The sequence below is a fragment of the Peromyscus maniculatus genome, chromosome 8 (genome assembly GCF_049852395.1).
Source record: "Peromyscus maniculatus bairdii isolate BWxNUB_F1_BW_parent chromosome 8, HU_Pman_BW_mat_3.1, whole genome shotgun sequence".
NCBI lineage: Eukaryota > Metazoa > Chordata > Mammalia > Rodentia > Cricetidae > Peromyscus > Peromyscus maniculatus.
Genome location: NC_134859.1, coordinates 17,114,789 through 17,139,975, shown reverse-complemented (window position 1 = coordinate 17,139,975; position 25,187 = coordinate 17,114,789). Strand labels below are relative to the sequence as shown.

Below are 25,187 nucleotides of genomic sequence, written 5' to 3'. Positions count from 1 at the left end.
ACCAACTGTTTAGAGCATTATGAGATTGAACTCTCAGGAGGTTTTCCTCAGAAACCCTTGTTTTAATTAGTGGATCTATATATTTTTTTTGTCATTACTGGAATTATAATGTAAACAAAACCATCTAAGCACTTCCATCTTCCACAAAATAGCATACTGCAAGGGTTAGTGGGCAAGAAGATGCTTGCTTTCTGCTTCATGAACTTCTCAGAGGTTGCCAAGCCTGGCTGGTGGGACTGGTGAAACATGATGTGGCTGTGGCCCTCACAGCCTAAAACCTCATTTTGTTCTTTGTCGATGAGAGTGGTTTACTTGAATCTAAAGGTGAGAGGGGACTTTACAGAACTGGGCCTGTTCCAGCATTCAGTCAGCCCACTGTCATCTGAGCCTCTCAAGCATTAGAATAACCTGTTGTTAACCCACCAGCTACAGCAAGATTGGCAGACTCCTGGATGGAACTCCCTAGCACTTGGAAGATGAGGAAGGGCAGTTAGCCTTTAATCCCCAGACTCTGTAGAGGACCTAGAGAGGGACTGAACACTGACCCAGGGAGTTCCCTAGGGAGGACCAAACCTAAGCATTTCTAATGATAAACCCCAGCTCTGAAACTCACACTGACAGGGAAGTATGAAACAAGAGCAAGCAGGCATGTGACTGTGCTACAGCACATCCTGCCCATCACCTATAGCTTTAGCCCGGGCTTCCTCTTTATTTAGACTAGTGAGCGACCACTGACATAGACTATACATGGCCTGAAACAGTAGGCATAATCCACCAGACTTGTTTTTACAGCTCAGACTGAGACTAGCACAATAAAATAACCAATGAAGACTTCAGAGTAGAGTGTCACAGAGTGTTGGGTATCAGTGCCAGTGTACATCAAGCACAGGTGGTGTACCATTTCTAGAACTTTCCAAACAGTCCAGGACTTACCCGTTTATCTATCTCTCCATGCTGTAGCTGAACAAAGCGGGCACTGATAGCAGCTATGTAACTCTGTTGATTAGAAAAGGCGACTCGTCCAGCTCCTTTTGGGTATTTGAGCTCAGGGTCAGTATCAATCCCAGCGTAGCAGACACCTCCATACAGCCGATCCATTATCATTGCAAGCTCCACTACAAAGAGAGGAGCAGAGACATTTACAATCAGGAAGACTTATTTGGCTTACACCTACAGTTTCCTCAAAACAAAGTTTATGTGACCTCTGAGATTGCATCATTATAGTCATTATTAAAATCAAATATTATTATAATAATTTTTTGCTGGGTGAGTGTTTATTCACCCAGTAAGCTGGTTGGTTTACAATGTGCCCTCTTCATTTTCATAACCTCTGAAACAGGCAGTAATTTTCTGAGAAAACCGAGGCTCCAAGGCTGTCACAGGTGACAGGGCTGGGCCTGGCACCTACGTTTGCCTGCTCTAGGCTGCACTACTGTCATGTCTGTACTGGTTAGCAAGGTATTGATTACTAAATTGAACATTAGAAAGTTAACTGGGAGATTCTTTGGGAGCCCTTCAGAATCCCCTCACCATCAAAGTCTGGTACCTTTGCTTATACTGAGTTATTCACTAGCACATCTTACACTGGTGCTCTTTCAGAGGAACCATGTTTGATTCCCAGCACCCACATGGCAACTCACAACTGTAACTCCAGTCCAAGGGGATTCAATGCTCTCTTCTTGCCTCTGGGGGCACTGTACACACATGGTGCACAGACACACACATAAGATAAAAATAAATAAAATCTAAAAAAAAATGAGTTTGAACATAGGCGAGACAACACTTCTGCCAGCAGTGACTAGGGAATGAAAATCCCAGTGCAGGCTGGAGAAACCTCCCTGTGCGTCACTGATCAATGGCATCTAGCGGTCCACTAAACAACACAGATTGTCACCACTGTCGTCTTGGGTTGTCCACCATAACTAGACTGCTGAAGAAACAACATACTGGCTAGTTTTCATAGTGCCAGAAGGTGCTATGACCACCAATGGGAGAAAAAGCCATCTATGGTATCACACAGCAATGAACACTGGATGCTACTATACCATAACCTGACAGGTAGTATGTGCTCACTGGTGCTCAACTGTAGCACAAGGGTAAGGGGGTGACCAACTGCGTTTGGACTGGATTTGAGGCCTTCTCCACAGGAAGGAATTCATGCCTGGTACTGTAAACCTGGGCAAAAGCCCATGGCTTGGGAGGCCGCAGACCCAAGAGGGAACCTGCCACTGTTGTCTTGCTAAGTGCTGTCAAACTGCCTCCCAAGAGTTTGTTTATTCACATGGATTAGTGTTGCCCTCAACTTAGCCAGAGAAGCTGGGCTCTTTGCGGGCAGTCAATGTGAGACTCATGCCTGGTCAAAGTAAGTAGAGTAAAGTGACTGCTGAGTGCTCAGTCCTAACTGAGACATCCAACCAACTGTCCCCACCAGGCTCGGAGAACATCCCCGAAGTGGGCAGAAAGAATGGAGCCCAGGAGGCTGGGAGGAGCACTGCAGCCCTGTCTCCTGACAGGGCACGGCAGCTGGGCCAAGAGCAGCCAGCATTCCAGCAGCCAGCACCAGGTAGACTCCATGGGTCACAAAAAATGAAAAGAAAAAACAAGGAAAGGACATGGAGGGAGGAGGTTCCTGGAGGAAGCTGGGGTGAATGTAGTAATCAAGATACATTGTGTGGAACTGTAGAGAATAAATAAGAGATACTCTATTTTTAAAACTTGAAATAGTGAATGCATCTTCTCCATGAAATGTTAAAAACATAAAACTATATTTTTATTCACTTTAATCTTACACTCTTAAACCTCAAGTTATTTATGTAATTTGGGATGTAATTTCATTATAGTTATTAGTCTAAAAACATGCTGGACTGAAGTTGTATTTAGGGGCTCGGTAAACAGCTGCTGAGAAACCGAGGACTTGGGAAGTGACTATACATCTCAATACAAAGGGCTTTGGGATTCAAGATAAACGACAAACAATGATTAGCATCTTACAATGCTCCACCTAAGCACTCTGAGTCAGTTATGTCATTGAGTCCCCAACTATAGAGTACACACACTTTTGATTTCATTTTTACAGATGAGAAAATTGATGAAGAAACTTACATAATTTGTCCAAGGTTGCTCAACTATTAGTAGGAAACAGAACACACTAATTCTAACCCAAACAGTTGGATTCTAGAACTCTCTCTCTTGCACATTAACTCAAAGCTCATGGAGTATTTCAGCTGGAAGTCACACATGTGCTAATGATATAGGGATTTTGTCTGTTTAACTATACCAGCTCGTAACGGTCGAGGAACACCACCAACAAATATTGTTTTTCGTGGGTCAAGTGGCTGTGAACCATCCATCACAAAGTCACTGTCACTGAGATTCCAGGGCCGAATCTGCACCTAAGGAGTGTGTAAACCAAAATCTCATATCAAAAAAAAGTTCAAAATTATTGCAGAGTATTTTACAATAACCTATTTCATCACAAATCAATAAAGCTGTAAAAACTAAAAGGCTTAAAATCTGCCTTCCCTGCCCTTCATTTCAGAGTAAGAATGTTCCATGAATTGTTTACTTACTATAAGCCAAATCCCTTAACACTCCCATACATCTTTAATTACCTACAAGTTAACTGTTTTTCAGTTTACCGGACCTCTACTTTACCTATCCTTGCAAGAGCTACATAATTTAAATGTAAATAAAATAGGACTCAGCACATACCCAGGAAATGCAAACTTACTATTGATACTAATGAATCTGTTACACTGTTTTGAAAACTATTTCAAAGTAAATAAATTGCTAGTATTTGCAGAATTTTTAAAAGATTTATTTATTTTTATTTATTGGGGTGCTGGGAACTGAACCAGGTCCTCTGCAAAGGTAGAAAGTGCATTTAACCACTGAGAAGTATTATTTTGATAAACACTTTAGTGCCCATTAGCCCAATCAAGAATAATGTACCTAAGCCAGGCCTGGTTGTGCACTCTTGTACATCCTATGCATCAGTTTGATTTTTCCGTGTCCTGTGAGTGTGCGATGTCTTTAGTCATAAGATCTTCCCATTAAGTTTTTGTTGGTAGCTAAGAGCAATGGCAATAGTCTAGGGTATATCCCACACCTGGCATTGGGCTTTTTGTCTGATAACCTATGGCTTTGGGTGGGAGCATCGTTCCTCTGTATAATGTAACTCTAATTCCCTCATTCTCAATGTCTGTCTGTCTGTCTGTCTCTCTCTCTCTGTGGATGTATATGTATACACACACAAGCTTATAAAATAGTTTCCATATGGGTTTTCAAATATATGCAGTGTTAGCCCTTCCCCAACCCCTCCTCTGCCCTACCCCCTCATCCTCGTCTCCATTTAAACCTTCCCACTTATAGCCTAGAAGGTGCTTTGTAGGCTGCTGGGGAAGAAAAGTCATCGACAGTCTTATCCAGCTGTGAACCCTATGAGCTACAATAACAACCAGCCTGGCAGATCTGCCCATTGGTACAATAGTGGCATGAATGTTATGGGAGTAACCAACAGCTTTCTATTGGACTTACACCCTACTTCAGAAGACAGAATTCATGTCTGATATCATTAACTGGGACAAGAAACTGTAGCTGGGTAGGTCACTAGCTCTAGAGGAGAACCAACTATTATTTCGTTAAAGGGACATAGCATCAAACTGACTTCTGAATATTTATCCTTCTACCCATAGATTAAGCATATCTCACTGCTCATCAGGTAAGTTTCTCTATGCAGTGGATGGTGGTTAATACAGAGACTCACAACTGGTCAAAGTGCACAGATCATGTGACTGTGGAGTGTTCTCTTAAATGGGACATCTATCTCACGCTCCCTCATCCAAAAGGCTCAGAAACATTGAGGAATAGAGAATGGAAGACTGTAAGAGCTGAGGTTGGGGAGGATGCTGAAAAATAATGTCTTCACCAACTTGCAGCAGCCATGGTTGCCTGCATAAGATCAAGCCAGTCACAACTCCAGTATTGGTAGGGCAGATGCTCACAGGGCCCATCCATAATGCTTTGGGTAGGTGGTGGCTGCTAGGGGAGGGACAGTCAGTTTTTTTCAGTACTGTGGCCCATAGTTGGTTGACCATGCTCTAGAGGATGATTTTACACCCATGCATATATATATATATATATATATATATATATATATATATATATATATATATGGTAAGTTATTAGGAGGAGGAAGATGATGAAGAGGGGGAATGGGGAAGGAGGAGGAAGAGATGATGTAGTTAGTAGGATGTAGTGGAGGTATGTTTTCTAAAAGCTGGAGTGGGGATGGTGGGAATCTCAATACATTGTATTCATGTATGAAATTACCAAAGAATACGTATTAAGACTTGTTATATTCTATTTTCAAATATATAAATTTAAGTAGAAAACATAGTAAGAAAGCAGGTGAATGGAAACGTAAACAAAAGGCAATTTTATGCTAAGTTAAACTTACTGGTTTATCCTTGATGGTTGGACTTGATACACACAGGTAGAGTTTTCCATCTTCTTCAATGCACGCATCAATGAGAGCCTGGACAGAACTTTCATCTTGAAACAGCAGGAATGCATAGCCTGGTGGGGGTGGGGAGCATAAAGTAAGACTTACAGGCTTTCTTGTCTTTGTCATACATAGGATAAAAAGCTTAAAGTAAAATTAAGGGAAAAAGAATAGAAAATATAAAAAAATCAAAACAACATTCCTACTAAAAGTCTGAACATATCAACAGCTCATTTTAGTAGTATCTTTTGTGTGTGTGTGTGTGTGTGTGTGTGTGTGTGTGTGTGTGTGTGTGTGTCTAGATCATGCATGAAGGTCAAAGGTGAACTTGCAGGAGCTGGTTCTCCTTATTCACCATGTGAGTGCAGGGGGACAGAACCTTGGTTGTCAAGTGTGCCATAAATACTGAGTCTTCTCACCAGTTCTATTTGGTAGTATCTGGAAACATCTTGCAATGTGTATTTAAAACTGAATTAAAAGTATATTAGGTAGAAAATTTAAAAACACATTTAGAAAAATACAAATTTAATAATAAAATCTTTTGCCATAAAAGTAAGTATTTATGAAAATGCTCACTATTAGACAATTTGAGGATAAAATGTACTTGAATAATGGGAACCTCAAGAATTACCTTTGGGTGGAAAATAAGATTTGCTCTCTGCTTTATGGGGCCAATCCACGATCAAAGGGCCAAAGCGACGGAAGCTAGCTGTGATCTCCTCTAATGAAAGATGAAACCATTTTATTGCAATGAGTCACAAATAAAACATCCCAAAGCTAGAATATGGCCAAACAAATATGTGCCCAGTTCCAGAGTCTGCACATCTCAGTGAACTTCTACCCAGTTACAACACACATTGTGAAGCTGTGGAGCTTCACTTGGGGTTTCCAATTTTCACTGTCAGCTACATTTTTACATACTTATCCAGCACATAAGGAAAAGAAAAGACACAAAGGAAAAAGAAAGAAAATATAACAAAGGTAAAACTAGAGAACATTAGCTATCTTCTTTCATGACATGTGTCCATTACCTACATCCCATCTTCCCTCATCACCTGATATCACCTTTTCTTGCTGTCCTTTTTAATAAAAATTGATCTCCAACAACAGTGTGAAGAGCTCCTACATTATTTCATATACTCATCGCACGCACGACTCAGCACATCTGCCTCAACTTCTTGCTTTTCCTCTTTCTCCCTCTAGCTAGATACATATATGAATCAATTTATCTATCCATCATCTTTAACTGACATTATGTTTTATAATTCCTAAATACTATCAGCTCAAAGCAAGGTTGCTTTCTTTTACACATCTCTATATAGCTTCCACAGTCAAGAAATCAATACTGATCCAATTACTCTCCAGTGCTCAGACTTCTTTCCAAAACCCAACAAAATCTTTTCCTTTATTATTGATCAAGAATCCCATCCAGAGCTGCATTAACTGCCATATCCCTGAAGCACCAGACTTTTTCAGCTCTCCCAGGCATTCTATATCAGCAGTTCTCAATCTGTGGGTCACAACCCCTAGGCTGAACAACCTTTTCACAGGGGTCACTTAAGACCATCTGCATACCAGATATTTGCATTATGATTCATAACAGTAGCAAATTACAGTTATGAAGTAGCAACAAAAATTATTTTATGGTCAGGGTCACCACAATATGAGGAACAGTATTAAGGGGTCGTAGCATTAGGAAGGTTGAGAACCACTGTTCTATAGTATGCTGCTATGGAATAAATGTTTGTGCATTCCATCTTGCAAATCTCTATGCTGAAATCAAATCCCCAGTGTGATAAGAACTTAGTGGAGGAATCTTAGGTAGGTGACTGGGTTCTGGGGCAGAAGCCTCATCAATAGTATCAATTTAGCACCTTTATTCATGTAAGAGGCCCCAGAGAGAAAAGCACTTTGACACTTTGTGGCTCAGGAAGATATTCCATTATATCTTGTTTTCCTGCCTCATCTCTAAATCATGTCAACATATGAAATGCTTTTTTATAAAGCAGTCTTGGTTCCTTTCAGCAGCAAAAAGAAAAATCCATATGCTTATAACTAGAGAATATGAATTATTTCCAAATCTTCTTCAGCAGATAAAGATAGGAAATAAATGAATACACATGCAAACAAACATGTTTATAACTTTGATGTATTATAAAAGCCAACACACATATTTTGATATTTCCAATGCAACTCCAACATCTCATGGGTTTTCCTAGTCTTGTTCTTCCCCTTGTCTTAAGCTTCTTCCTCCAACTGTGAAACAGTGCAGTCTATTCTGCTATACCTGTTTCTGCACAACTTAGTTCAAACAAGACTGATTTGCAGGAGAATGCTGCTAGGCTAACTTGGAAGTTGTGTGGTTCATAAGAGATTTTTTTCCTGAGCAAGGAGAGCTAGATGGTGAGAAAAGAACTAACTATAATCCTTACTACAAAAGGAAAAGCTTCAGCTTATGTGATGCAAAACTGGAACCCTCTCAGCTCCAGCTTAAGAAAATCAAATCCAAATGTAACAACCAAGGCTCCCTTGCCAGAGAGAAGGAGCCCAGCCTTGAGGGCTCCTGGCACCCTCTCAGGTGTTCAGTGGTCTATCTTTCTTTACCATATTTCCATGACTACAAGCTAGCATTTCAACTTTGTTCCTTTAGGGGCATTGTCACAGGATACTGGGCTACCTGACTAGTACTTGGACTGTTCAAGTTGTATCCAAGTACTAATTCTGGTTTTGTTTCTGTTTCAGGTTCAAAGCTTATTCAATTTCAAATGATCTCTCTCTTGTCCCATGTCCCAAAGAAATTCTGTAATTCTCCAGAATTACAATTCTCCAGAATACAATATTTTTCAAGCTCTGCATTCTGAGGGTGATATGGAGAACGAGTGTGAATGGAATTGAAATTTCAGCAGTTTTATCAAGACACTTAACAAGTGTGTTTGTTATCATCTTCAACCTTCTAGAAGCTTGATAAACTTGATCTCAGTCTAAGTGACAAATGACTAAATATTAGATCTTACAGACTTTTATAGAAATCAATTCTATTCTCTAGAACATGAATTAGTCTATTTCCATTTCCATTCAGAAAACCAAGACAAAAGAAACAGAAAGTATCCAAGGCTGTATGATTGCTGGATGGTCTGCCACTGTGATTTTTATTAGGGTCACTGAAACCGAGAAGTGAACTCAATATTACTGGGTAACGAATCCCTCCAGGTCCCTGTATGGCTGGCTAACGATTCAAGTCTCAGCTCAAATACGGCTTCCTTAAAGTGACTTTCCTTAGCTACCCAATCTAAGAAGACTCCTTGCATGCTAGACTCCCTAACACTGTTTGCTTTCAAACCCTGCTCTCTGATGCTTTCTTGTATGCTTTCATACTTTTCATGCACCTTCCCCTATATTAGAATGTAGGTTCCGCAAATGGGCTTTCTGTCTTGTTTGCTTCTATAAACAAGCCCAATAATAGTGCAGCTGTTTAGAGAACATGTAAATGTGAAATTTAATCACTTTTAAGATTTTCTTTCTTGTAGTACAAGTAGAGACATTTTTTAAAAGTTCATGCTTAATCTAAAATTTGAAAAAATGAAAATAAGCAAAGAAAAACACCCCGAAAACCCAATAAAACTGGACAGAACAGAATAGGGCACTTAAGCCCATGTTGTCCACAACAGAATCCTTGGGAAATCTTCTCTGAGGTCTTCCTCTTTCCATTGAATCTGTCATTGCTTCAGTTCATCCCCACAGTCCTGCTTCTCTTCCTCCTGCAACTAATCTTATCGTATGATAGGATGACAGGACAAGAGAACAAGGTGAGCAGACTGAAGAGTCAGAACCAGGTAGACAAGGATGATGACAGCAAACCCTAGGTACAACTTCCCCCTGGGCCACCACGTGGCATGCTGCTCCAAACAGTCTTTCCTGAATATACCTTCATCAATGTCAGGAGGCAATCCACCCACGAACACCTTGCGGGAATATCGTTCCACTCTCTCCCCATTCTGGTGAGTAAAGCAGTGAGGTGAACCCAGGCCACTATGAAGAGGTTGATCCCCACGGCCGTCATCCAGGAATCCATCTTCCATCGGAAACAGTGAAGACTGACCTGAAACAGAAAGCAGAATAGAAAGCTAATAGAAAGGGGGCTCCTTGTTACTGATGACTACACACACCAAGGAAAAACATGAGTTGATAAAACTGCTGCTTTTATTTGCTCCCTACAGGATCACTTATGCTCTTGAATTGTTATCACCTTAGAGTCTACTGAATCAGAGAGACTAGTTGGTTAAACAGAGGGGCTACTCAAGTATCCCACAGGAATCCAGAAGCTTCAGCACATGAAATGGAAGCCCAGTAGAAGAGAGCACTCTTTTGAAAGCTGTTGGCAACAGACTGCACTGCCTTGGCAGTGCCCCATGGCAACCTACACAAGGACATGGAATATTAAATTTAGCTATAAAATGCTGGTCACATAAATTTCTTTAACAGACTAAATTGTACAGCTTCTGCATACTTTCCTAAGAATGTACTTAAAATGAGCAAGTCAATTTTAAGTGAGCACTCAGTTTACATTAACTAATAAGATATATCAAAGCCCACTTAATGTTGGTACCCATTTCAACTTCTAGTCTTACAGCATTTATGATCTGGAGGCATGCTAAAGACATATTAGCTGAGTGATTAACAGCTTACCAAGGATGTCATCTGTTTTGAGAAACTATTCTAAAAATTCCTATCCTCTGGAATACATAGGAAAGCAGAAAAGACTAGAAATACCAATGTGCATAAGTCTTCCCATACTCACCTGGTGGGAAAATAGAAATGTCTATAATATAAGCAAAGCACAGAGGTGCAGAGAACTGCAGTCTCTCAGGCTTCCCCCTGCTCAGGCTGCTTTAACTTCTAGGTGCTCTCTGAGGAACTGTCAACTGTACTCTAGAAATGATCTCAAGTCTCCTCCTTTACTGGAGCTCTCACACGCCCTTTGGTTGCCACCGTTGTAACTTCCATTCTTGAGCATAAACAATAGCGTCTCTGTCACAAATTCATCCTATGTGCTATTAGTAAATTATGATCCCAAATGGCTCTACAATTGGAGATTATTTTCTGAATGATCTTTTTTTTTAAATCACATTTTAAATCTAAGCAATTTAATGGTCTTATTCTCTTATCAACTAGCAAAGTATTACAGACAAGAAAATTAAGTTTAGTTGGGAACTTCTAGGAAATGAGTCTTTAAAATTCCCTATTCTTTCTAGAGCATTTGTAGAACTACTCATTTATTCAGTTCATATTTTAAACTAAATAAATACACCATGTTTACTTAGTAAAAGAAGCTGATATAAGTTGCATAAGTATAAATGACTCTCCAATTAGAGATATTTTTTAGACAAGTCTAGCTTTTAATGAATCAAATCTTTAAAAAAATTCTTAAATTCTTCTAAGGAGTTAAAAAAGATAAATCTTTAGCTATAAGTCAGCTAAATATCTAATACAGAGAATTCAATCCCCGTCCCACCATTTAGGTAATTTATCCAGCTCTTTAAGTCTCCTCAGTTAGAATGTCTACAGCTCCAACTACAACACAGAGATTCTATAAAGGTCAAACCCATACACTGCCCTTCACTCCTTCCCCACAGAGATTATAAACTGGGTAAACCCAAGTCCTCTCAATATAGAACTGTACATTCAAAAGTGAGAAACATTGATGTTACCTCTCCTTCGCCCATAAGTCCTTGCTGCATGTCAAATGAGAAGAAAAAACAAAAAAACAAACAAAAACAACCTTTCAAACATTGTCAAATAATCCACTGAGATTTCATCTATGAGCTTTTGAAATGGAAAAAGAAGGCCACATTCTTCATTTCCTGGTCATCAAAAAACCAAGGAATTGGATGGTTGTGATCAGTGTCATGCATTTTTAAAAAGAACTTCAAAGACCCACAAATCTTTACTGAACACTTGTTTTAAAGGAAACCTTTGGCTGTAGTCATCACCCAGGGCCAAGACATTATGAAGCTAAGGCTCTGTGCAACATGATCTACACTAATTAGCTCTGTGCTGATTATATTTTCTCTAAGATTTCCAACCTAACAATTTAGTAAACATACCAATATTGAATTCGTGACTTTTCACCATTACAGAATACACATTTTACAGTACTTTTCTGTTCATTTCAAATAGAAGATAATCATAACAAATGAAATTTTTAGGCAATTTATATATTGGCTTTACTCAACAGTTTTGTATCCCCAAACAAACAAACAAACAAACCAACAAACAAACAACCCTTCAACCCAGCCCCAAATGTTGAAAACTGAAGGTTTGGCATTTTGTCATTAAGTCAGTTGCAGTTCAAAGTAATCATTGAAAAGTAATCATTGAATCACAGGAAACAGCATAAACTTTAGAGCATCCTGAGAAAATGCTCTCTCTAAAATGAACTGGCATTGAAGTTCACCCTGTTCAAGGGCCTTGGCTCAATTCAGCATTTCCTGACCCCATGGTCTTGCTAAGCATAATGGATAAAACAACCTGAGGCTTTGACTTCAAGGAACCAGTGATCATAAATGCCACAGTCACATAGCCTTTTGTAATGATAATGAGCCATGCTTATGGCTATAGTGACCTCTCTTTACCCACTTTCATTTTCCATGGTTTCAGTTGCCAATGGTACATCTCAATTTGAAAATATCAAATGGAAAATTCCAGAAATACCATTTTTAAAGTTCTGAGTAGCATTATGGAACCTGGCACTTCCCTTCTCTATCATGTCCGAGATGTGGATCATCTCTTTGTCCAATGTTTTCATGCTGCATGTACTACCTGCCTGTTAGTCACTTCTGAGATATTTTAAGAAAGACTATATTCATATAAATTTTCTTACAGTTTAATTAAATTAAAATCAACAAAATTAAATTGTTAATTTCTTACATACCTCATCTATAATTAAACTTTATCACAGGTGTGTGTATACACACACACACACACACCCAAGTTCAATTCCCAGCACCTACATGGCAGCTCACAGCCATCTGTAACTCCAGCCCCAAGGGAACTGACGCCCTCTTCTGGCCTCTGTGGGCATAACATACATCCAGGTAAACATACATATTTTAAATAAATAAATAAATAAATAAATAAATAAATAAATAAATAAATGTATAGGAGAAAACATAGAACACCATCTTCAGTCTTGGGTGTCTTTGGGGAACACAGTTCTGCTGGTTATGTAGTATGTGTAATAGGGACAGAGGAGAATGCCTTGTATGTAAGGTGGTGGCAGGGATGGAATATAGGTGAGATCTTAAAGAGAAAAACAGCAGGAGTATTAGGATTGCCATGCCACAGGATGCTGCCATGTTCAGGCAGAGAGTGTAGTACAAGTAGGATTTGGTTAGGGACTGTGTTTAAACAGGATATTGGGATAGGCTTTTGAATTAAATGTCACTCTAAAAACTGCCAGGACTTTTACTCTGTCTTCTAGACACAAATCAGTTTACTCAGAACAGGTGATTATTTTGCAAAATAAAATTAGTTTTCATACCAAAATACATTTCTACCATTACTACAAAGCACTGGATTCCACTGAACTACTGGAGTAAAGGACTAAAACAGCGCTAAGACTTCCTCAAGGAAAGCCTGGTAGGTGTTCATTCCATCAAGTTCAGGGTTAGCAGGTAAAGAGCTACTTTCCAACTTACCAGACAGAGGTTAGAAAGACAAGTGACATGACAAAAGTGGGTGTCTGCTTTTAAAAATAGAACATTCTATTTAGATAACCACTTCAAAGACAAAGGAGTTCAGGAAAAGAATGACTTGGAACTCTAAGTTCTATCTTAACAAGTAGATTGATGCTACTTCAATGCCTGAGAAAACAGATATTTGAAAGAGTAGCTTTCAAAAGCTACAAAGTGAAATAAAAATTCACATGGCTTTCATTAAAAAAAAAAAATTAACAAAGCCCCAAAGCCTTCAAGAACAGCAAGAGATAGGGATAAAAAATACTGCAGCTGGGCAGTGGTGGCACACGCCTTTAGTCCCAGCACTCAGAAAGCAGAGCCAGGAGGATCTCTGTGAGTTCGAGGCCAGCCTGGTCTACAGAGCAAGGTCCAGGACAGGCACCAGAACTACACAGAGAAACCCTGTCTCGAAAAACAAAAACAAAAAAACTTCAAATGTGAATTCTCAGTTTTTATTTATGTACCATGAAATTAAATGGTTAATATAGAGGGATTTATGGTTAAATTCTGGGATTAATGTTTGAAAACTAATCAGACATCTTTTCCCATATTAAGGGAAAATAGGCTGCAGGTACATAATGTTTACAAGTATAAAAACTTTAAAAATCAAACAGAAAAATCTGTGTAAACTTAGTACTGAAAAATAATGATGTTTGGAACTTAAAATGACAATGTATTTTTTATTTTCACTTATATTTTATACATGTGAATTTTGACATGTTACATATATGGAAAAGTAAACAAACTGTAGCTTTGATGAACATGCCAACACAACTAGAATCCATGTAGTAATTAAATGCTAAATGCTGCTTCTCTATCCTATATAAAGACATACTAACACCCCTTCCCCACCGACACCAGGTTATATTTGGGATACACATTGTCATGAAATACTTGCAACACAGACTTTCCTGGGGAAAATGCCACACAGATTTCTAATCTCATGACTAGAAAGGATAGTTTGTCATTTGATGTTTTGCAAACACTAATGGAGTGACAAGGGGAAAATTTACAAGGACACATATGCTTTGGAAAAGTTCTAGCTAAGTCAGCTGAAGTATACTATGCTAAGAATTTCCCCAAAGTTACTAAAGTGTCAGTTGTTATCATTTATTAGATACATGCTTGTATTGCTAGACTGTTACGATTTTTTAAAGATACATGCTCCTCTTGCTAGGTTAAAGCCTCCCCAGTCTCCATTAGAGTTAAAATGAATACCATTTGTATGGCCCTACCTTTATTTTTACTGCTTACTTTGGACTTATAGAGTCTTCAATGATTTAATGTCTAGAACTAACAAGAGTCAAGAATAGTAAAAATGTGCTTGAAACATATGGTCATAAATGTCTAAAACTTCTGGGTCCACGTTATTAGTTCTATTGATAAGTGCTTCATTTCTAAAACACCTCTACAGGACTGCTTACAATAGTTTTCTTATCAGCCTTATATTCACAGTCAAATTCCCTCTAGTGAAATATTCCATTAGTCTGTGGGCTAGAATTGCAAAGAAGGTACAGAAAAAGTTTTCTCTCTCTCTGAACATATTACATTATAAAGGTGAGTTTCTATTTGTTTATTAAAAAGCATCCTTTTTCCCTCATTTCAAAGTATCCCTATCAGGATATATTCATAAAAAAAAAACATCTATTATGTGACCCTTTTTAACATGTGCAAATATTATTGTATTGTGTAACAGCATCACACACACACACACACACACACACACACACACACACACACACAGCAAAGATAAAATTCAAAGACCTAAAGTTTATAGTTGTTAATCTTTGAACAAAAGAGGACAGGATCCCAAAAGCTGACAGGATGCCTACATCCAAGATCAAGGCATACAGTCCAACAAAGATGCAAATAATAATTTTAAGTGATTTTATAATCAACTTTTAATAAATTCGCTGTCAAAATTAATTTATACGTATAGCTGGTAATTAAAATTTACTATGTCACATCAGTTTTTTGGTACAGTAGCATTCAAAGAATGTGACTACAACCTACATTTTTCCAAGGTAAATTACACTCTCCTTTTTGACAGATTTCTGCCCACATCCAAGCAAACAATCTCCCTCCTTCATTCTAAAACCTGTAATTAAGAGACAGTTGTCTTTGATAGCCTTTAAAAGCTATGTCTTGACACTCCTTCTCTGGGACAAGAAAACACTTGATGCTTCTAAATGAACAGACATCACCAGAGGAAAAGAACTATATATGAGTTCCAAAACCTAACATTCTGTTGTTGTTCTGGGATCTTTCTTGTGCCCAAAGTTTAACTTTGAAACAGTTCATTCTAAGGGCTAAAATAGTCAAGAATGGAGAACTGAAAATAAAAATTAAAGGAAAAATGATAGAACAAAAGTACAGACTTCTCTTTTTAATGGAGGTGGTAGTGACAGTGGTTTCCTTAGGTAAAATTAAGCTTCAACATAGGGATGACTACTTTAATTAATCTTCCAGTCAACACTTAACTTAGTGTTTAACTAAGTCACACCAGAAAAAAACTTAGAGGTAAGTCTGGCTCATATTTAGCACTTTTACTTAACTAAGAAACTACATTTCAAGCTTATGTTTCAGAACCATAAAACATAAAATTTACTAGTAAAAGACAATCATTATGGGTGATTTATATGCTGAAGTCTTACCTTTAAGAACTTCAGAATATGATGGCTAGAGATACAGTCTTTAAAGGGGTTAAGTTAAACGAGGACCTTTGGTGGGCCCTAATCCCACATGACCCTGTCCTTCTAAGAACTTAGGCTGTAAATGTGTAAAGAGGACAGACTATGTAAGGAGAAGCCATCATTACACCAATGAGAAGTCTCAGAGAAATGACTACTGGGCATGCCTTCATCTTGGACTTCCAGGCCCCACAGAGTGACTTCTAGGCCCCACAGAGTGACTTCCAGGCCCCACAGAGTGACTTCTAGGCTCCACAGAGTGACTTCCAGGTACCACAGAGTGACTTCCAGGCACCACAGAGTGACTTCTAGCCCCCCAAAGTGATTTCTAGCCCCCCAAAAGTGACTCCGAGGCCCTACAAAGTTACTTCTGGGCCCCACAAAGTGACTTCTAGCCCTACAAAGTGACTTCTTGGCCCCACAAAGTGACTGACTTCCAGGCCCCAAAAAGTGACTGACTTCCAGGCCCCAAAAAGTGACTAGCCTCCACAACTGTAGGGGAATGACTTATTTAAGTCACAGTCTGTACGCTTGTTACTGTCCCCTGAGCAAACTAATACACTAATATGGCATCCAAAAAGTAGCTAGAAAGTTTGGATTTTTAAATACATTTAAGCCCAAGAATTTTACTCAGGAAAAATAATAAAAACAAAACCTCTATAACACAGAAGGGAGGTATGTAATCCCCTAGAAAGAACACGAGAGCAATATTGCAGAGTTTTAATCACTAGTGGTTGAATTACACTAGCACATCTTTGAAAAGGCACTCATCCATGAAGGCTACTGGATAGTATGAAAATGGGTGACTAAAACAGCAAAACAAGAAGTCATGTGATCTGTGGATGAGAAAGCCCTTTTATCATTCAAATTTTTGCATTAAAATGTTCAAAAGGAGAGGTAAGTAGATCTTATTTTTAATTCAAAGGGGGGAGGAAAAGGGCTCTTACTGGTGACACTAGTGAGGTAAAGCTCTGGAAGATGTAGAAACATACTGCTTCATGGACAGAATCACTTTCCATGGTTTTTAAAGTCTGAATAAACTATGGTGACCAGGAAGAAGAGCTCCCTGCAGCCCTTTCAGTCTTGGTGATAAAGTGACATGGTATCAAGCTTTTATTATCCACTTTTTAAAACAGCAAAAAGTTGAGGGAGCTAATATTTAAAAGTGGTGGTTTGGGTTACTTATCTCAATACCAAAGAGAAAACTTGTTCCCCAGAAAACTTTTACAGGTTCATCTTAATAATCCCATGATGTTGTCACTCCGTTTTGTAAATCCTTAGTGTGTATATATATTCTTAACCAAAAAAAAATCAGTGGTGTTAGTTTGACTTACTCTGTGCTTGGTGCGATAAGTGATCTTCAACCCTGCAAGATGGGAGGCTTCTGTAACTCCTGAGCCTGTCTTCATTAAGCACATTCACTCCCATGTATCAGACTTCCAATATAAAATACACTCAAATCTGACCTAGCCTCAGAGCAAAGCTACTAAGAATCAGTGCAATAAGATCGATTTATTACAGAAGAGGCCCATTTGCCAGGATGTTTTATAAAAATGGCTGAAGGAATAGCCAACACCCATGCCTAAATCAAGGTGCTGAAGGTTTCACTGTCGTCTTTTTCTAACCTACTCTGATTTCATGAATTTTAAGTAATCATTTAAAATTATTTTACTTTATATTTCAATTATGTGTGTCAGTCTGTGCACATGAGTGCAGGTGCCTGAGGATGCCAGAGGTGTTGGATCTCCCTGGAGATGAAGTAACAGTGCTTCTGAGCCTTGGGTCATAGGCAAGTGCAGTATGTGCTCTTAACCACTGAACCATCTCTCCTGCCCCCACTTAAACAATTTTCTAGTATATTTGACTTTAATACTGGAGAATGAATGAGTCAGTTCTGGCATTTGGTCTACCCACAAGTTTCATTTTTCAGTACACATGAATAAATTGGCATCTGGTCCTACTGGTTTCCTACTTAAAACTAACACCAGGTCACTCACATCTGACAAAACCTAGTTTGGGCCCTGTGGAGCTGGATATTAACCCGAGACCATGGTAATCATGACTTCACATTCTTGGGTCTGTCTTAAGGTGCCAGAGTTTCTCCTTTTTAAATATCTTTTTAGTTTTCTTCATTGTCACATCTTTTAGTTTGACATGATATTAACCCCCAGTCAGTATATTTTCATAAGAAATAAAACTTCTATATAAGCAGCAGTGGAAATGAAGCATCTGGCATCCCACTATAGTTTATGGACCAATAAAATTTCAAAACATAAAACTTGGGGAGAAAGGTCATCTTTATTATATTATTTTTCCTTTGCCAAGTAATAGTCACTAAAAATAAACTATTCATAAAAATAAATATTAATGAAGAAAAAAGGAATGGCATAACAAAAGAATCTTAAAATTTAAATGTGTTGATATCTAAGGGAAAGTTACTAGAGAGTTGTTTTTTTTTTTTTTCACTTCACAAAGATGAGTCCTACAGGCAAGTGATCCAACTGAACAACTTCATGAGGAAATTAACATAGATAAAGCCAACTACCTTACCTGGGATCATTCAGCCATATCCCAAATCTTGGCTCACTGTAATTTCCTGTACCTAGATCTGAGCCTGGATCTAGCTTACAAGAAAAGGTAAACCTTGTTCCATGGAAGGGATATGCACCTCATCCTTATGCCAACACCTGTAGGGGTAGGTTTTAACTTGGATACTTTTGTGCTACTATATTATATTATAAGATTATACTATATAGATGTATTATTATTATTATTATTATTATTATTTCTGCCACTGCAGCATGAAGAGACCTAAATGTGATCAAAGAGTAAGATTTTAGTGTACTACACATCTTCCGGAAGAGCTGGTGGGCCCAGTATCTCTCATACATCTACTCTCTTGTTGTGGCTAACAAACCTCTATTCCCCAGGACACCGTTTTCAAGTATTAAATAAAAGGAAACCTCGTTATAACAATCATTTTCAATTCCTCCTTTACTATTTGCCATAGACAAGGTAGTTTTGTTTGTTTGTTTCTGTTTGTTTAAGGAATGATGTAAATGCAGCAAGAATAATTCTTGGAGGATAAGAGACCTTAAAAGAGATTTGAAACTAACAGAAATCTGGAAAAAAAAATACCAGGAACTGGAGAGATGGCTCAGTGGTTAAGGGTGGTTCCGCTCTTCCAGAGGACCCAAGGTCAGTTCCCAGTACCCACATAGCAGCTCGCTTCAACTCCCGGGAATCCAATGCCCTTTTCTGGCTTCCACAGGAATTGGCATACGTGTAACATATATTCATACAGACACATACACATAAAATAAGATAAAAATAAATCATACACATACATACACACATGCACACACATACACACATACACTAGCAATAAAAAGGGAAAGAAAGACTTCTGCGTTCCACCTATTTATTTTAAACTGTGATATCAAAAATATATATGTACTTTAAAGTTCTTAAATTCTTTGAGTAGGTACCTTTGCCTTCCCTGTGACCTGTAACTTACTTCTGGCATGCACACATAAAAGGAGGATTTGTGGGCACATAAGTAGTGCTTGGGACAGGTAAGGAGACACTATGAGAGGAATTGTAAAGGCCAAAACCTCTTCATTCTTCATTCTATCCTTGATGGTAAATAATGAATGACCTTCTCTTTGGAACGTAAAGTATTGTGGTCTTGGGCTGCCTCTTTCTGACTCTAAGTCCCTGGCTCTCCTCTCTTCTCCTGGCATTTGATCTGCAGAAGCTAACTAGCATTTCATGAAGGCGGTCTGTGTCATTATGGGATTGACATTCACTCTCTTCACTAATTTCGGAATGGAGAACCAAGTGGCTCTCTGTATTTTTTAGAGAAAAGGTTCTGTCACAATTTTGAGGGACAAGAATTATTGTTAAAATAGGTGATTAATAGCAAACTACAACTGTCATTGTAGAACAAGTAAGTGTCACTTCTGCAGTTGTTGAAGCACAAATACTATATTTTCTCACCTAATACTAACTTCAGTTTTGTGTACTTCACTAGGGTAAATCAATTATCACTTACCATTAATAAGCAGAGAACTATCGGATCCTGGATATGAATAGTTTAGACGACCTGAAGGTAAAAGAAGGCCGTTACTAATTTTTTTTCATAGATGGTTTAACTTATTCAATAACAGAGCTGAGTTGACGGCTTCTAATATGCAAGGTATTTACAAGTCTGTATTTTGGGACAGATTTGTTGTTCTGAGGAACGTAATGATTCAGAGGATGTATCAAGCATTGATGCACCAAAGGGGGAATCTTGAAGGTAATAAGTCTCCCTCATATTTAACTATTCATGATATAGTAACTATTTAACTATTGAGTCATCCTCATTTCCAAGTCACCACCCAATGTACTGTCCTTTATACCACTGTGTTCTGACAATTTATAATAACAATCTTGAAATCATTTGTCCCATGAATGTGAAATATTTTTCATCTGTGTTGGTTGTTGCTTTTTTAAAGGATGCAATTAATCACAATATTTTCTTATGTGACTTTTTTCTAAGAAAAAAGGCAAGGCACGCTGGTAGGTTTGAATTCAGGTTTTGGGCAGTGCACAGTAAAGGTAAAGAGGAGAGTCTGTCTGACTTTTATATTCTAGAAAGAGATCAAATCCCTGACACAGACCACAAACACACTAAGTACTCAATAAATGCACGGTCACTTGGCTTCCAAGTTTGAAATGGTTCATAAATTTTGAAGCTAAAATCACTATTTAAGAGCTACTCCCAAAAAAGAGCTTGTGAAAGTGCTGAAATTGTTGGATAAACTGTCTTACAAATTGGCAAGGGAAGGCAATGGGATTTCTCTGCCTTTAAGAAATTAAAATTTCTGCTTTTTGAAGAGCTATCTAGACCACAAATCCTTACTGAATACATATTATGTACACTCTAAGTTCTAAAGTAAATGTCATTGAGGCAACATTTTTAAGTCCCCATACCCAACATGCTTATCTTTACCAACCTTCAGAAAAATGGTGAAGAGCCCTCATCAAGTTCTGCTGCTCATCTGAAGAATGGACAGAAAAACTAGGTTGCTAATTCTCTGCTACAGTCAGAAGGAGCATAATAATATCTAACTGACTATGAAGCACGACAATTCCTTTAGGAGACAACACTCAATTCTGGCCTCAGAGAGCTGGGAGTCTCATGGGCTATGGAAAAGCAGAGAAAAGGCAGAGACTCAGCTAAGCCTTCAGGCTGGAGCAGGGCTTCTCTGAATGCCAGCAAGCCTCTACCCCGTTCACAGAGACTCTAATGTGGTCCCATCAACCCAACACCAAGTCTTCAGGAGGGAGTGTCAATGTGAAAACCTTGTGCCTTTGAGAGGAACTTCATTAGGAACATTTCATGTGATGAGAAGAGAGGGCCAGAACCTGTAATGAATCCACGCCCCAAACCTGGGGTCCCACATGGGAAAACCACAACTGACTAAATTTTGCAACCGATTTAAAATCAAATAAAGGGACTTTCTGAGATTAAATTAACTGCCATACTTAAGATTTCAGCTTATTTGGGGGAAGGAGTAGAAGAATGGAGAGAGGGAGAAAGTAAAAACTGATTTTGATATTTCATTTTCTGCCTAAATATTGGCTTATTTCCTTAATGCTGATATACAGGTCAAGTACCCAACTCTGGTAAATGCCACTGAAACTGCTTTAAACTACAGCACTTTTTTTTTTTTAAATGAATAGACCTGAGATGCTGGAGACAAGAATATGACATGAACCATTTAAGACCTGCAGGGAAGGGTCCTCACCTGATTTTACTAATGAAATGTATGTCTAGATTTTGTCACTATGCAACCCTCTAAGCAAATGAGTTAGCAGGAGTTATCAAAACCATTTTCTTACATCATCAAACATTTCTGAAGATGAACTAAGAAGTCAATACATAAATAAACACTTATATTGGTTAAAATTAGGCTGAGAAGAGCTATCTCTGTGTTTCTATGGATGTGGCCTAATTTCTTTGGTGCTAGCACTGTAGTTGAAGCTGGGGCTGTTCCACATGAGCCATAATGTCTCTTACTTGGGGCTAAGAGAGGCTACAAACAGCAAAGGGAAGCCAGATGACAGATCACATCACCTGGCCCAGCTGAACAAAGTTCAAACTCAACAGAAACACATCTTTTGGGTACTTTCTGAGGGCAGAGAAATATTTCAGCTTCACAGACACCAAAATTTGGTTCTGCTAAGGTATGTGCCCACTTTAAGGTAAGTGACCTTTCACAGCTGGTCTGCTCCTTAGCTTTCTGAATATACCAGTTCAACCCTGCACCCAAGATACAACACAACCCTGGGAGCCTCTGGCAGTGTCCCCAGATGGAACATGAGAGTAAGCCTTACCCTGACAGCTTTAGCTTGGCCTTGTGATAGGCTTACTGTCAGGCAAGCACTAGCTTTGATCATGAGGCCAATACAATACCTGTGTGGCATCCTCCCAAAACAATTAAGAATCCCCCCCCCCAAGTTTTAAAATATCAGTAGGACATTAAGAGTTTTTTTTTTCTTTTTAAATTTTATAATGTTTCCCCAATGGTTTGCCCAATTCTGTAAATCTTTTCTATAACTAATGAGTCTAAAAAGTCATCCATAATTACGGATAACAACTATCTCTCCCTTTCTGGAAATCCTTGCAAAGCATCCTTCATACCATGTAGGAACTGAATGTTCTATAAGCTATCCCCTCTGCTCTTCTGTGCCTTCTGTCTTCTTTGCTCTGTGGCTGCCACTATTGGTCATTATCTTTCCTTTCCTATTCCATGGCTAAGGTCCTGACTATCCCTTCCCACAGATCCTCCACAGTGGGTCTGTCTCATTGCCTATTCCCAGTGAAGGACTGGATATTGTGCCTATCTGTCTAGGTACCTACCTATCTACCTAGAGTTCTTATTTTAAATTTGCAGCAAAAGTTAGCACCAGACGGGTGCATTTGTTTTTAAGTGATGGATCTAAATAAGCATTTCATTAACACCCGAAGTTCAGAGGTCCTATTCTTTCATTCTTAGTGTTCAAACAAATGTATAACAACATGTATACAACATGTGGATGCACCAACTGATACAGAATCACAGAGTAGTTTCATTATACTAAGATTTCTCTGTACTCCACCTATTCATTCTGTCCTTTTACCCCAACCTTAGATCTTTTTGCTAATTTTATAGCTTTCACTTTTCTAGTATATCATGTGGCTGAAATCATAGAACCAAGCCTTATCAGACTGGCTTCTTTCACTTACTTGGGACTTAATGGTTCTTTTATGTCTTTTCTGGAGCTTGATAGCTCATTTCTTTTAGTGTCAAATAATACTACATTGTTTATATGGAACTACTAAAGGATATTTTGGTCACTTATAAGTATGGCAATTATTAGTTAACCTGTTGGAAACATCTGTATGCTGGTTTTTGTTAAGGATACAAGCTTTCTGAGAAGCTTTTTCAAATATTTTCAGGGTCACCTTTTTTCAAGACACTTTTCCCAAAATGGAAATGTCTCTTTAAATTAGCTCACCAAATTTTACTTCTAGCCACACAGCCACAGTCAGTCTTAAGCAACCATCTCACCTACTGGATAATTCTCTTATCTTTATTTTTTTTTTAAATAATAAATGCCCTTTGGGACTAAAACTTTTTTATTTAAACCTATCTAAGTTTTCTGCTTAGACATCAGAAAGCACTCAATAAGTTCATTTTATTGAACTTAAAACACCAGTACTTCACAAATGAATAAAGGATAAATAAAAATAATTGAGATATGTGAACATACATATTACCTAGTGCCTGTGGTTTTGTTGGGTTGGTTTTTTGATAACTCATCTATCTATAAACATGTTTTGGTATATTTATAATTTAGTTCCTGAAGGAAAAGGAATGACTTTTTAGGATTTCAGGCAAGTGAATCCATTTGATGGCTAAAATTCAATCCTTGAAGGCTTTTGCTATTGACTGTTATAAATACAAAAAAAAAAAAAATACTACCTGATCAGCAATCCTAAGGGACACCATTGCCAGAAATACGACGTGTCTCTGGAGGCAGCTATGGCATTTGGAGCCAGAGTCTAGCACATATCATACGGAAAGGCAGAGGCTATATTTGTAGACACGATTCAACCTAGCCAAATATAGGCAACCAATACAGTGTGACTCTGGGGAACTACACTACCAAATTCTACAGCTAGAAAAGGTCCGTGCATCAGCTTGACAGGTCCATGCTGGGCATCTATGAGTTGGAAAGAAGCACTACTTAGCAAACAATGGACTTAGAGTTAATAAGAAGAAGATTGTCCTAAAGAACAGTGTGTACTATCATGCTCTTTTAGGACTAAACAAGCTTGTCAAGGAGATAAAAGGCAATGCTCTATTTTATTAGTAATAAAGGTACAGGTTACTTTCAGAATTATTTTTTCTAACGAGAATATTTTCTAAGGAGAAACCCAGATATTATTGCTTACAGATAATTCAGCAGGAAATGAAACAAAAAAGCACTTACTTCAAACAAACACAAGCAATGAAAACAATCAATGTTCTACAATGACCTCTCTTCTTCAGAGTCAAGCTAGCATCATTTGTGATGTGGTATAAGCCACGTTACATAAGAAATAATGGCTTTGCTGTCTAGAACATAGCCAATATGGTCCTATACAACTGCAAGTAGCATGAAATTCTCAGTTATTTTTTTAAGCTGTCTCAAGCTATAATAACTTAGATACTCCAAAAGAAAAAGGAAAGGAGTTTTCAGTAACCCTCATTAAATTTTCTAACTTCTGTACACATACACATATGCATATATATTTGTATATGAACACATACATTGTAGATGTTGTTTGATTAAGGACACTCCTCCTAATTCTGAGAGTGGTAATTTTATTTAGCTCATGTCTAACTCAAAGCTATACTGTCACAAATACTTATTAAAAGTAACACATGGCCTTTACATACTTTTTGTTTTTAATCAATACTGCCAGATACTTTAGCAAGATGATACTGTGGATACCTAGAGAACAATAACAAAAGCTAAAGGCCCATTATATATTCACTGGTTATGATACCAACTTTATATTTACATAAATGTAGAACCAATGTCAGTATGACCTAATGCAATGAATGTACTCACTATGCTCTGTGCCTTATAAAAAAAAGTGCTTAACAATCAAAGTCCACAACCTCACTTGGTCTCCTGATCTATCTTTCCTGTAACCAACTGTTCATAGCATTTCTATGT

At 38.2% G+C, this 25,187-nt stretch overlaps 1 protein-coding gene across 4 annotated transcripts in view; it reads right to left on the bottom strand.

The window, feature by feature from the left end:
• Positions 1-25,187, bottom strand: part of Cpeb4 (cytoplasmic polyadenylation element binding protein 4) — a 63,510-nt gene that overhangs the window by 4,560 nt on the left and 33,763 nt on the right. The window contains exons 3-9 of one of the 4 annotated variants that reach the window (XM_015997597.3): positions 19,984-20,034; positions 11,212-11,235; positions 9,429-9,602; positions 6,135-6,224; positions 5,459-5,577; positions 3,278-3,392; positions 934-1,115 (exon numbers count right to left, since the gene is read on the bottom strand). In XM_015997597.3, the coding sequence (XP_015853083.1) occupies positions 934-1,115; positions 3,278-3,392; positions 5,459-5,577; positions 6,135-6,224; positions 9,429-9,602; positions 11,212-11,235; positions 19,984-20,034 (755 nt within the window). The remainder of the gene's footprint in view (positions 1-933; positions 1,116-3,277; positions 3,393-5,458; positions 5,578-6,134; positions 6,225-9,428; positions 9,603-11,211; positions 11,236-19,983; positions 20,035-25,187) is intronic. The other 3 variants (XM_006978862.4, XM_015997598.3, XM_006978863.4) reach the window with 3 other exon arrangements.